Raw genomic sequence first — 14,644 nt, 5'->3', positions numbered from 1 at the left:
GGCAGCTTGTCTTCTTTCTTCAAAGTCTTCCCAGCCCAAATTTTGCAACATTTTTGTAACGCTACTCTTTTGTCGGAAATCACCCAGAACAAATCAAGCTGCTTTTCTTTGGATTTTTTCCAGTTCATGAATCAAGTAATCCTGGTGAGGGTCCAATACACTGGAACCATACTCTAGTTGGGGTCTTACCAGAGACTTATATGCCCTCTCCTTTACATCCTTACAACCACCCAAAAATAACCTCATAATATGCAGAGATCTGTACCCTTTATTTACAATCCCATTTATGTGATTATACCCAATGAAGATCTTTCCTTATAATAACACCTGGATACTTACAATGATCCCCAAAAGGAACTTTCACCACATCAACGCAGTAATTAAAACTGAGAGGACTTCTATTTGTGAAACTCACAACCTGACTTTTAACCCCGTTTATCAACATACCATTGCCTGCTGTCCATCTCACAACATTATCGAGGTCACTTTGCAGTTGCTCACAACCTTGTAACTTATTTATTACTCTATGCAGAATAACATCATCTGCAAAAAGCCTTACCTTTGATTCCACTTTACTCATCACTTACATATAAGAAAACAAAGGTCCAATAATACTGCCTTGAATTCCCCTCTGAATTATTACAGGCTCAGATAAAGCTTCACCTACTCTAATTCTCTGAGATCTATTTTCTAGAAATAGAGCAACCCATTCAGTCACTCTTGTCTAGTCCAATTGCACTCATTTTTGCCAGTAGTCTCCCATGATCCACCCTATCAAATGCTTTAGACAGGTCAATCACGATACAGTCCATTTGACCTCCTGAATCCAAGATATCTGCTATACCTTGCTGGAATCCTACAAGTTGAGCTTCAGTGGAATAACCTTTCCTAAAACCGAATTGCCTTCTATCGAACCAGTTATTAATTTTGCAAACGTGTCTAATATAAAGAGAAAGAATGCCTTCCCAAAGCTTACGTGCAACGCATGTCAAACTTACTGGCCTGTAATTTTCGGCTTTATGTCCATCACCCTTTCCTTTATACACAGGGGCTACTATAACAACTCTCCTTCAAACAATCAAGCAAGTACTTCAGATATAGTACTATATCCCAATCCATTGTCTTTAGTATATCCCCCGAAACCTTTACAATTCCAAATGCTTTTCTAGTTTTCAACTTTTGTATCTTACTGTAAATGTCATTGCTGTCATAGGTAAATTTTAAGACTTCTTTAGTGTTAGTCACCTCCTCTATCTGGAAATTATCCTTGTAACCAACAATCTTTACATACTACTTACTGAATACTTCTGCCTTTTGAAGATCCTCGCATACACACTCCCCTTTGTTCATTAATTATTCCTGGAATGTCCTTCTTGGAACCTGTTTCTGCTTTAAAATACCCATATATGCCCTTCCATTTTTCACTAATATTTGTATGACTGCCAATTATGCTTGCCATCATGTCATCCTAAGCTGCCTTCTTTGAAAGATTCAATTTCCTAGCAAGTTCCTTCAATTTCTCCTTACTTCCACAGCCATTTCTAACTTATTCTTTCCAATCTGCACCTCCTTAGTCTCTATTATAATAAAGTGAGTCTTTACCATTCCTTACCACCTTTAAAGGTACAAACCTGTTTTCGCATTCCTCAACAATTTCTTTAAACCCATCCCGGAGTCTGTTTACATTTTTATTTACCGGTTTCCACCGATCAGTTACTTTTTAGAAACTGCCTCATGCCTGCTTTATCAGCCATATGGTACTGCCTAACAGTCCTACTTTTAAGACCTTCCTTTCTATCACATTTATTTTTAACTACCACAAAAACAGCTTCATGATCACTAATACTATCTATTACTTCAGTTTCCCTATAGAGCTCATCTGGTTTTATCAGCACCACATCCAGGATATTTTTCCCTCTGGTTGGTTCCATCACTTTCTGAATCAGCTGTCTTTCCCATATTAACTTATTTGCCATTTGTTGGTCATGCTTCCTGTCGTTCGCATTTCCTTCCCAATTGACATCTGGCAAATTCATATTATTGAGAATTTCTCAACTTCTCGGTAGTAATACCTTTCCCTGTGTTCTTCACAAACTCCTCTGTATTGTCTTTCTGTGCTTTTTCTTTAGCCTGCATGATACCTGGCATCATTGATTTGTTTATACGAGAGGTGCGTTCTTTAAGCAGCTTGGTAAAAATAAGCCTTTGATATAATTTTTACAGGTAATTCTTCTTCACTCTAAGACATGCTTGCAGCTACTGGTTATATTCACACTGATATACAGTTTCCTGTGAGGCACGTCATGACCTAATCGAAATAAGTTAACTCCAGCAGCAGTCATTTCCAGTATGTTACATATTTACTTACAACTGCAAGTAAATACAAGTAAATAATTGATTTTTTCAAAATATTTCCAGTATTTACTTTTAAGTAAAAGGTAGATCTTACTCAACTGACTAAGTAATAGCTTATTCCTAAAAGTATTTAGTAATCACCTGAAGAAATCGCTTATCAGGCTTCACTTATTTTTATCTAACAAATTAAGTGCATTGAAAGGTGAAAAGTTTGACTAATTAGACAGTGTCAATGTAGATAGCTAATAACGAAGTTTATCACACGTGGTTCACTTTCAACAATTCAACTACCATCACTGACATTGCTTTCCTCCAAAAACAGTAATATTCTAGCTTCATCTGACTAGGCCATGATGTTGCTTTCATCTGATATAGATGCTGATTCCCATAGGAAACCTGAAATATTTGTCCCAAATGAGTAAATTTATAATACCATGGTATTATAAATTATAATAAATTTAGTAATAAATTTACTCATTCGGGACAGATTTCAGGTTCCCTATGGGAATAAACATCTATATCATCTGATGGCCAAGCAGGCATCAATTTTTGGTAATAAGACAGTCTCTCATAGTGCAATGGCACTACCTGTGGCTCCAAGCAGCCTACACAGTGGCCTCCATGGTATGCACTAGCCATCCGTCTTGGTGGGTGTGATAAGTACCAACTGATGAGCCCAACTTAGCACACGGGAGCAAAACGCTGGCAACCAGGAATGAGTTAGCTGGAAAATTTATAATGTCCAATAACAGACCATTTATATTTGTGTTGCTCTCACCTTCACCAGAGTATTACATGGCAAATGACTTTCAAGTTTCAACTGATATTTGATACCTCTTTGGCAGTTAAATACATAGCTGAAGGGCTGAGACAGCTACAATACGGTTACCAACATCTCATAGGCATGTTGGGATTGCAAAGAAATATCAATATGTATTCATGGAATCTTCAACAAAGCAATAGAGAGGGAGGATGAAAATTTCAGTCACTGCATTTATAGAAACACGTGAATTGTGACAGAAATTTTTGTCATTGCAAGGCAATGGGTTAACTGCATTCTTAGGCCAATTAACGCTAGAGAGATTTCTGCTTGGAAGATAAGGCTGCTTATAGTGAATTAGTCTTTCTATCAGGGCTATGTCATCAGCAAAAGCTACAACACGACAGTTTTTGTAATCTGTCGATTACTGAAAAACTGATGATATAGATGTTGATTCCCATAGGGAATCTGAAATATTTGTCCCGAATGAGTAAATTTATAATACCAAATTTATTTAAATTTGAATTCGGTTATCAACTAACTGATTTATGACCAAAGTCCTTAAATTTTCAGGCATTTTGCAAGGAGCTAGAGATCTGCGTATATGATTGTGACAGACAGAATCAAAGGCCTTGGTAACATCTTGAAAAAACAATGCAGCAGGTCACTTTCATGGACTTGGCATTTTTGAGGCAGCCAACGAAGCTTCTTGTCTAGAATACTTTCTAAATTTCTTCTTGTAACAAAATATTGTTACAGGCCTCCAATTTTTTTAAGTTATAAGGGTCCCCACCTTTAAAAATCAGGATTGTTTTTCCAATCTTGAAAGCATCTGGCACAATTCTGAATTGAATCATGCATAAATTTCCCTGCCTTTTCCTAAATGTTCCTCAGAACATTTTTGTAGCTAATTAACCTCCTCGTCACCAGTATGCCTTGCTCTCTTTCATACCGGTTCTCATTCTCCATTCAAGGTTCTCATTTGTTCCATCAAGTTAATTCCTTCCCATTCTTCCCCTCGATCGCAATATTATCAGCACAGAACATTATGCTCACTGCCGAATTAATCGTGTATGGCCTCCAGAGAGGCCTGGTGCAGATCTTTTTCTAGTAGAAAGCCTATAGGTGACCTGCATGTCGCGTGAGGATGGGGCCCTACGTAAGATGATTTCTAATTATAAAGAAGGCACACACTCCCAGCTGCCGATCCAGACAAATTAACCAATTAATTTTAAAATCCCTAACCTGGCCAGGAATTGAACCCAGGACCCTCTGGAGCAAAGGCCACAACGCTGACCATTCAGCCATGGAGCTGGACGCCCACTATAGTACATCCATGTTTCAATTTTAAACCATCCTTTACCTACTAGTGTAAGTATACAGCTGTCTGAACAGTTCGGTGAATGGTGCCATATCTGAATGGCGCAGGTGCGCGTGATACACAAGGTTCTTCAGAGACATGAGGAGTACCCCCTATGTGGAGTAAATGTGACCAGCAGGGTAAAACTACTGCAGCCACTAAAATGTAGTCAGCTCGAAAGGTTGCGTCACAGTGCAATGGAACAAGGTGTGAACATCAATCTCTGCTACAAACTGGGGAAAACAGTAACAGACACATGAAATGTTTGTGCAAAGTTACAGGAGGGAAGCCATAAAAACACAATCTGTTTGCGAGTTGTTCCAACACCTTTTTGAAGGGAAGGAAATTAATGAGGACGAGCCACTTCAGATCGGTAACTGACAAGCAGAACCCAGACATAATTGAGTATGACAAATGCTGAAAAGTTCGGAGATTGACTCTACTGTTATGAATAAAACTCCATCTGTTTCATTACTCTAATTTATTTCAGGATGACCTCATAAATGCACACACACACATTTAAACACACACAATTCTAACCAGTTATGAATGGCCACACTTACTAATTACAAGTCTATTCATAAAGTGCTCTTCCTTATGCCGCAGCAGGAGGTCCTACCTGCAGACGCTTAAGCGTTATTTTCACTTTCCCCAAGTCCAGTCACCTCCTACAGCAGCGGTGTGTAGACCACCGGATTTGATCACAGTGCCACTGGCTACACAACACACGATGACTGTTCGTTGGCTTGATTCCACAGACAGTCCAGTAATTCACATGTTCACATGCAGTGAACAACTAAAAAGCTCAACAGTATTCAACAGCAGGACAATACAACAGCAAATATTAACACAGGTTCATTTACCTTCACACTTGCGATCGTGGTTGTAAATGCTCTTGATAATGATGAAACTGCGATAGGACTATTTCTTGACCTTTCAAATGCATTTGATACTGTTGATCATGAAATATTGTTGCACAAATTATATCAGGAATTGTTAACGACTGGTTTAGATCATACCTGGATAAACGATCCCAGTTTGTTGAAATTACACATTGTAACAGTAAAGGGCATAATGAGATATATCACTCTCAGGTAAAAAAGTGAGACTTAGGTATTCCACAGGGTAGTATTTTGGGGCCTGTTCTTTTCTTGATCTATGTGAATGATCTTCCTCGCAGTAATCAAGTAGAAACTGCAGTTCTGTATGCTGATGATACAAAGATAATTATTAATAATCCTGACCCTATGTCTATAGGAAGTGCAGCAAATACAGTCCTGTCTAGGTTAGAATCATAGTTCAGGAAAAACAAATTAACACAACTTAAAGACCCAATACATGGAATTCAAGGCATCTAACTACTATGACAAAACTGCAAAGAAAACATAACCTTATATTAACACATTCACTCCCATCATCTGAGCGGCTATTTAAAGGGCTGGCCCAGCTATTCCAGCTGTTAGTAGCAGAGCAAACAACAACGAATTCTTTTCACAGTAAGTTCTAAACTGAACAAGATATGGAAACATAATTTTCCACATACGTTAATGAAGTCCTCTAGTATCTCTGTAGGGTGTGGCAGGTAATGTCACACTTTCCTGGGTGAATGGGAACACTAAACATTCCAAAAAATAGAGTTTTTCACTAATAATTTTAGTTTTGAAGCACACTTTGCACATTCTTCAGGGAAACGTGTCTATATTTGATGGTGGAAACTTTAAGAGAATATACTCTTTTCTCTTCGCATCTAACCTAAATGATGGATCCTTGGCCGGTGCCCTTTTTGGCGGCAAAATTGCACGACGTTGACTTGGAGCTGATGGTGTAGATGGAGCTGAGATTTCGGAGAGAGGTGACTGTACTTGTATGTCGGGTTCACTTTTTACCCCGTTTGAGAATTGCCTGGTGTTCCTTTAGATCTTTTGGTACACCCCTATTCGACCGTATTGTTCCCCATACGGCAGTGTTCTGTTCCCGTAATTGTTTCGCAAGTCAAACGCTATTTGTAATAATTGTCCATATAGACTGTATACCCCTGGCCAAGATCATTTTCAAGCAGCTGAAAAACTGTGCTTTGTAAATTCGTATCACTTGCATCATTTATATTGTCCCTACACGCCATGGTTATACTTCAGAACGCGACTATACACACGCTTGTGCAATCACAAACCAACTACACAGCTAGTTGTGCGAGCGCTAGGCTACCTTCAGAAACAAAACAAAGAAAGTGCATTGGGAGGGAAAATTGCCGTGGCCATGTGGTTTTCGGTGAGTAGGAACATTCATCTCTCTCGCACATATTTGTGACCAAAATAGATCCCAGCTGCGTAGGTACAGCTCAAGTTCAAGGTTGCGCTTATCCGGGCTAACTCTGATGCGGTCCACAGCATGGTCACGCGCTATAGGCAATAACTCGGATACGGGCGTGAATGTGTTAAATGCAAAAGCAATTGAAAATATGTTGACCACAAAATTTTTAGGTGTCCATACAGATGAAAAATTAAGATGGAATTGTCATATTAATAAAATAGGGAAGTCTCTGAGATCTGTTTTGCCTTAAGGATTTTGTCTAATAGTTGTAGTGGAGAGCATGTTAGAATAGCATATTTTGGAAATTTCCATTCAGTCATCACTTATGCTATTGGTCTCTGGGGCTGCTACAAATCGAATCTTGATGTTATTTTTTGAATACAGAAACGAGCCATCAGAATTATATCGACACAACAGGTTAGATCATTGCATACCATTATTTAAGAGACTAAGGATACTCCCAGTACCAAGCATATACATCATGCAATGCATTCTACATGTGAAAAAAAAAAAAAAAATGATCACTTCAGAAGGAATTTTGACAATCACAGTTACCAAACGCGAACAAGAAATAATATTTTTATCGAACACATGAGTAAAACCATTGCCTTGAAACATGTAGACTGTTGGAATCAGACTGTATAATAAGCTTCCAAATATGATTAAAGATATTAGTCCCGTCAGTTAATTTACCACAGCTTTAAAAAATCTCCTGTTGAGTAGCTGCTTCTATAGTACAGAGGAATACGTGATGAAGTGCTGGTAATGATGCTATTACTTATTAACTTGTAAACGTTCTTAATATCTAGTATATAGCCTTAAAAATATGTTAATGTCATATTGATTTTGTACATATTATCAACACCACACCAATAGATTTTATTTTTATTTTGTCTTGTAAATATTGGTTATTAATATTATTTATTATTTAAAAAATTAAGAAATTAAGATGTTCTGTCCTAACATTGAGGTATTTGGTGTTCCTGTTTTTTCTTTCTCTTCTTTTTCAAAATGTTCATTATTGTTCATATATTATTGTTAGTATTAGGAAATCACTTGACAACTCCTATACTGTTGGCATATTTCAAAATATGTAATTGTAATCTATGGAAGCTAAATAAATGAATGAACATAAACAATTTTTCCTCATGTGTTGTAGCACAAGTCTTACTTTTTAGGATGGGTTTGTCACATTTGGAAGAATGACATTCTTTTAGGGGCATGTGTAGTAGCAGAATCAAGAATTATCTTCTGATACTCTTTGGATCCACTTTGTTCAACTCTAGGTATTCTGAAAGATGTCAAGCTTGTGGAAATGTTCTGGGTACATAATATTACTTCCTCCTTGAAGAAAGAAAGAAAGAAAGAAAGAAAGAAAGAAAGAAGCAAACCCCACTGGTCAAGTAGTCTAACCAAACATCTGCCTAAAGATAACACACCTAGTACACACATGCTTCAGAATTTACTTCACCTCTTCATTGTGCAAGTTCTGAAATTTCTGAAGGCATTCTTTTCTTTCGACACTCTTATCTAAGAAATAATATATATTAACATGGATCTCATCCACTTTAAGTGGTAATCTTCCAGCACCTTTTTCAGCTACCAGATTAATCAGGTGGCAAATGCAACCTATGATGGCAAAACCTGGTTGAACTTACTTCAGAACTGCTGAAACCCCATTTGTGTGTCCTATCATAACAGGAGCATTGTCAGAGCAGAGAGACAGTTTTCAATTGATATGTTATGAGAATTCAGCTGTGATAACATCAGGCAGCACTACTTTTTCCTGCAGAATATCATAGAATGTAAGAATAGGATACAACTTGTCATTCGTATCATTGCTTCCATCCGCTGCTAAAGAAAATGGTCTGCTCTGAAGGCACTCAACTTCAGATGGTGCATTTTTCGCCATTTTATTTACAATGCATGTCGTTTTCAAGTGATCAGAGCTATATATCTTTGTAACTTCTGATGTGGGAAATATTATTCCTAATAAAGCACCAACATGATCAGCCGCACATAAGGGCACATTGTGTTCCACCAAAAAGGAAGTAAACAGACACTCGGCTCTAATTACATCACTCAACGTTTCCAGACTTGGCAAAAAAAAGGTGTTGATTTTCTTATTATCTTCCTTCGAGTTAACATAACATACGTGTTTACCGTACTTCACGCGATTACTTAAATTATTTCTCCCTTTCTTGATTTTAGTATGCAAGGAAAATCAACAGAATATGATTCTTTAAACATCTGAAGTACTGTTTCTTGTTGGATTTATTTATGAATCCTACAATAGGAATATAGCGTATGAAAATGTCCGAAAACAAATGTCTCGATACCTACTGAAACTTCGAAAGGAACTTGGATCAAAGAACGTCACATAAAATTATAACAAACTCTCAATGCAGTCAAACACTTCTTTAAAACATGTCAAAGCACACAAAGTCTTAAATGAACACTACGCCAACCTCGTGAACTAAGAATATGCACATGGTAAAAAAAACACTAACACGTGGAACGAAAGTAATTAGTCCAAGGAATACAGGAAACTGCAAAGCATGAAGTTATAACATAAAAACTCAAACACTTCTTTAAAATATGTCAACCTTAAAAGGCCAAAACATTCAAAGAATGCCAACTTCACAAACAAGGAACAACACTCACGTGGTCAAAGAATATGGATTAAATCACAACAAGCGAACAGAGCGGAACAAAGAATTTGCGGAGCAGAGCCTGTTGGTACCTAAGATTCACATGGAAGGTCTGTTATCCCAGCCTTAAATTAAATCCCAATGACACATACATCACACGGTTAAAAGTATCAATCATATCAAAGAATGAGTTGTCGACTATCGTGGACTTGCCTTCGACCCACACCAACAATCGATTGTACGGAACTGGAGTGATTATCGAATGTTAACGTTTCAAATTTTTTGTCTGCGAAGCCTTAAAATGACACCGTCCATTTGTAACACCGTAAAATGCTGCAATTTCCGTAAATTTTACGGATAAACCGTAAATGTTGGTAGGTATGCCACTACCATGTCCTTCCCACACTCCCATTACTCTTTCATAATTTCTCTTCTGATAAAAATGGTGTTTCAGTAGCTGTATATTTACAATTTATCTGTTTATTTTTTCCATTGTCTTAGCAATCTGGAATGTGATTGTGATTCCTCTAATTACACACCTTCTTGAATCCTTTCTTGAAAATAGGTATTACTGAATTCAACCTCAGTTTCATATACCTCTTCTGAAGAAGCAAGGCAGGTCTCGCCAGCCACCATGCCCCTGTAACTTGCCATTAACACAAAAATCTAATTAACTCCTCAGATCAACATGACTAACAACTTGCAACAGCACATCCTCCAGAATAGGGCTATCGTCAAACCATTCATTCTCAAAGAAACATCACCCATAAATTTGTTTGCTATATGTCTTTAGAAAGGCATCACCTTTCAATCATATGTTGATCATTTCAATATCAAGACATCATTTAAAAAAAAAAGTGATTAAAACGAGGACATATAGCATATTTCTTGCTCTATTTCATCCTACACTAAGATATCTTGAATTCCAGTTTGTTCACACTCCAAGAATGATATCTTAGCATTTCATTACACACTTCCTGAATTACAGTTGAGAAAACTAAATGCTTAAATGTTCATGTCAAAAAAGTCATTTACAAAATATCCTCGTACTAAACTAAGGCAGTGGTATATTAAATATGTGAAATATTGTGTTAAATCAACTGGAGAAGAATTTCTGCTTCAGTGTGCATAATGTGTTGAGTGCACAATGAACTGCTTAACCCCCAATACTGTACTTTTTTTTCTTTTCTGCTCCAGCATGCATAAACTAAGATATAGCTCTAATTTTATGCCACAAGCAGCTTAATACAAGTTTTTCCTTCCTCACCTTTTTCCAATCATCTGGGATCAGCACTAATGTGGATTAAGACCAGTTTTACAGCCAGGTGCCCTTCCTGACATCAACCAGCCCTCTCTAGAGAGATGTATTCACTATTGTGTTTGTGGTGGTTGGTAGTGTGATGTGTTGTATGTAGATGTGTATTCAGAAAATCACAAACACCCAGTGCCTGAGAGAGGAATTAACTATACTCAGTTTTTTTTTAAAAAACCTGGGCGGGAACTGAACCCAGGGCTCTCTCAACCAAAGGACAATACGCTGACCGTTCAGCCAAGGAGCTCGATGGTCTGATACATGGGAGTACCAGAAGAAAATTGTTTAGTAGTTAACATACAGTACTTTCTCAAACTGTGAATGTCAGGTAGGCTACATTGTGATAAAACTAGAGTGATAGTTCTAGAAGTGCTATTTTAAAGAGGACAATGATAGTGATTAGGATCAACAGTAATCCGCTATCCAAGAGGAAAATTTAGATGTCCTGCAACATGAGCCTGATGCATCAAATATAAAGCAAACTTAGCATTAATAAAATGCTCTCTGTACAGTGAGTTGCTGGGAATCTGAATACCAAATCAAATGTTTTATATATGTACATTTTTTTTGTACATTTCAAGAACCACTATGCTATATACAGAGTAACATTTGGGCACTGTTCTGAACAGTTATACGACTAATAGGGTCTCAAAATTCTGAGAAGTGCTCTTCACATTAACTCTATAACAACTTAAAAATTCCATATATATTCTTACCTTCCCCGAAACAGTTTCGCCATCATAATAAAGTAAATGCCGTTCTTTTTTTCCTTCTTCAGTTTTAATATCAGCCATCTTCCTCCCATCAGTTCCATCGAGAATAATGTCTATCTCAGCACTCTGGCCAAATCCAAAGAAACTCTATAAAAAATAGAGGATTATATATTAATATAAAAGAATGGAATAAGAAAACTACAACAGAATGATGAACAAGATTTGCGCAAGAGAAATTACTTCCAAAGCGTACCATTCACTAATTCCATAATAATGTTCAAAATATTTAAATTTCTAATCTGAAAGTTCTCTGAATTCTAAGTACAGTATGCAGTTTCCAGCATTATTACATATGTAACATGAGCTAGCCAGGGATAATGGTTGCAATATCTCTCCCTGAGACATCCAAATTTTGAGCTGTTTCAAATTACTCACATTCATATGATACAATTGATCACAACAACTTTGCTGCTTTGCAATGCAAGTCATACTGGTACAAAGTTTTTTTTTTTTTTTGCTACTGACTTTACGTTGCACCAACACAGATATGTCTTATGGCGACGATGGGACAGAAAAGGGCTGGGAGTGGGAAGGAAGCGGCCGTGGCCTTAAGGTACAGCCCCAGCATTTGCCTGGTGTGAAAATGGGAAACCACGGAAAACCATCTTCAGGGCTGCCAACAGTGGGGTTCGAACCCACTATCTCCCGAATATTGGATACTGGCCACACTTAAGGGGATGGGTACAGTAAACAACCTTCAAAATTTGGACATTTTAAATAATTTTTATATCATCTTCTACTGTATGTATGACAATGAAACTTTCTAAATGAAGCATACTACATGTTTACTATGCAAGCACATATCTCAGAATTGATTTTGGCATTATCGAATTCGCCAATTAATTATTCAAAATGGTGGCTCCTTTTGTGTCTGTACTCATCGTTTCCTTCATAGCTGGCCCATTCATCAATATATTACTGTTCTGCTTTTTTAAGTGTACTGATTGAAGTGACAGCTATAAAACTGACCACTTCCAGAACTATATTTGCCAAATTAGTATTTTTAATTTTGTGTTACTTAAATATTGCATATTTTGGTCATGTTTTTGCATGTAGATAATTTTTTTCCAAACAATTATCAACCCTAGGTATATGAGTTAGGTCAGCTTTGTAGACACTAAGATATTGTGAGAAAAGTGGCATTGCAATATACCATATAATTTAGGAGTTACAACGGAAATGGTTTTGAAAAATATAGTTTTGAGAATAGGTAGCAGGTAGGGACCCTCTTCGGAGGCAGCCCTACCCAGGGAGTGGTGCCCCTGCCTATGTGAGTCCCAGAGCACACTGACCTGGTGTGGAACATCTGGTATGGGTCCCAGCTCAGGGTTATGAGTGAAGACCTCAACGGCATCTACGGCGGAGATGGCGGAAGGGGCATACCTGTAGCGTCTGTACTCCAGAGGAGCGGCTACGAAAGGCGTCTGTCTCCATGTTAGGGGCAGCCTAATTTTGAACCTGGCAGTAGGTATAAAATGCCTTTGGGTGTGGCAAGCCCATCGTAACAATAGCCTATATGGACAAAACAGATATGGTGCCTCGGAAAAGGTTAGGGCGTCCCCAGCTAAAAGCGACGCGCAGCTCTTCAGGTGCTGGGGGAACTGTGAAAAATGGGCAACCAGCACCAAACTACATCAAAATTGCAACAGTAAATGTACTGACACTGACGGTAAAGACAAGAACTGGTTGACTTCATGATAGAAAAAGATCCATACTTGGACTGTGCGAGACCAAGAAGAGGGGTACAGGGGAGATCCCTCTGAGAGAAGGATACAGGCTGTATTACAGCGGAGGACCTGAAGCAAAAAATGGAGTGGCCATCATACTTAGAAGAGAAATCCAAGAATATGTGGAATATACAAAGTACATCAGCGATAGGAGGATGATGATGATGATGAGACTCCAGTTTGAAAATGGCGTGAAAGATCTATTTCAGTTGTATGCCCCACAAACTGGTTGCATAGATGAACAGCTAGAGGACTTCTTAGAGGAAGTGGAGAGACAGATAGAAGATAAGGAAGTACTATTGATGGGAGATCTAAATGCACAAGTTGGAATGGAAAGACAAGGAAAGGAAGATGTTGTAGGGCCCTTGGGATATGGAAATGTAAATCCAGAAGGCGAGTTGTTGGTGGATTTTTGCATGAGGAATCAAATGATTGTTGGAAACACCTGGTTTAGGAAGAAGAACAGTCAGAAGATTACAAGGTATGGTTGGGGAGACAGACGAACAAAGACCATGACTGATTATATAATCATAGAGAAAGAACACCGGAAGAACCTTGTAGATGTAACAGCCATGCCTGAAGAAGCCTTTGGTGGAGATCATAGAGTTGTGATAGGAAAATTGAAAGTTGGAAAGATTGAAAAACCCCAATTAAAAAGAGAGAAAAGAATTAAAGTATGGAAGTTGAAGGAGAAAAGCATACAAGAAGAATTTCAAAGAGAAATAATACCCTTGGTACCCAGGACAGAGGTGGGGAATGTTGAAGAGGAATGGAAAAGATTTAAGGAAGCACTGGTTGGATGTGCAGAAAAGGTGTGTGGTAGAACATCAGGAAATGTGAAAGACAAAGAAACACACTGGTGGAATGATAGGGTAAAGATTAAAGTGAAGGAAAAGAAAATGGTATGGAAAGCATGGAAAACATCTAAGACTGAAGAAAGAAGAAAATATGTGAAGGCAAAGAATTTGGCCAAGAAAGTAGTGGAGGAAGAAAAGCTGGGCCTTATTCACACAGAAATTGAGAGATGATACGCAGGGCAGCAAGAAACTACTGTATGGTATCTTAAGAAACAAAAAGAGAGATCAAGTAAACACCAGATTTGTGAAGGATGAAGGTGGCATAATTTTAACAAAGCCAGAAGAAATAAGAAATAGATGGAGAGAGTATTTTCAGAAGCTGCTGAACATAAGAACGGATGACAGTCATTCAATGGATGACCAGGAAAGGCAATTAGCTGATGAAGAAATGGATAAAGAAATTACAATGAATGAAATTGAAATGGCAGTAAGATGAAGAATGGAAAAACTGCTGGAATAGATGAAATTTCAGTGGAGATGATAAAGGCAGCTGGAGCTGTAGGCCTGCAGTGGACATATCGGGTTCTCAGGAATGTCTG

The 14,644-nt window shown here is 37.9% G+C and overlaps 1 protein-coding gene across 4 annotated transcripts in view; it reads right to left on the bottom strand.

Moving 5' to 3' along the window:
* The window catches only part of LOC136864302 (vacuolar protein sorting-associated protein 26B-like), a 385,738-nt gene that overhangs the window by 310,794 nt on the left and 60,300 nt on the right, over nucleotides 1-14,644 (bottom strand). For all 4 annotated transcript variants that reach the window (XR_010859291.2, XM_068226233.1, XM_067141107.2 and 1 more), the window contains exon 2: nucleotides 11,465-11,608. Coding sequence is in view for 3 of the 4 variants with exons in the window: in XM_068226233.1 (XP_068082334.1) it covers nucleotides 11,465-11,608 (144 nt within the window). In the remaining variant the exon portion in view is untranslated. The remainder of the gene's footprint in view (nucleotides 1-11,464; nucleotides 11,609-14,644) is intronic.

Source organism: Anabrus simplex, chromosome 2, assembly GCF_040414725.1.
Source record: "Anabrus simplex isolate iqAnaSimp1 chromosome 2, ASM4041472v1, whole genome shotgun sequence".
NCBI classification, from domain to species: Eukaryota; Metazoa; Arthropoda; class Insecta; order Orthoptera; family Tettigoniidae; genus Anabrus; species Anabrus simplex.
This window is presented reverse-complemented; position numbering and strand designations above follow the sequence as displayed.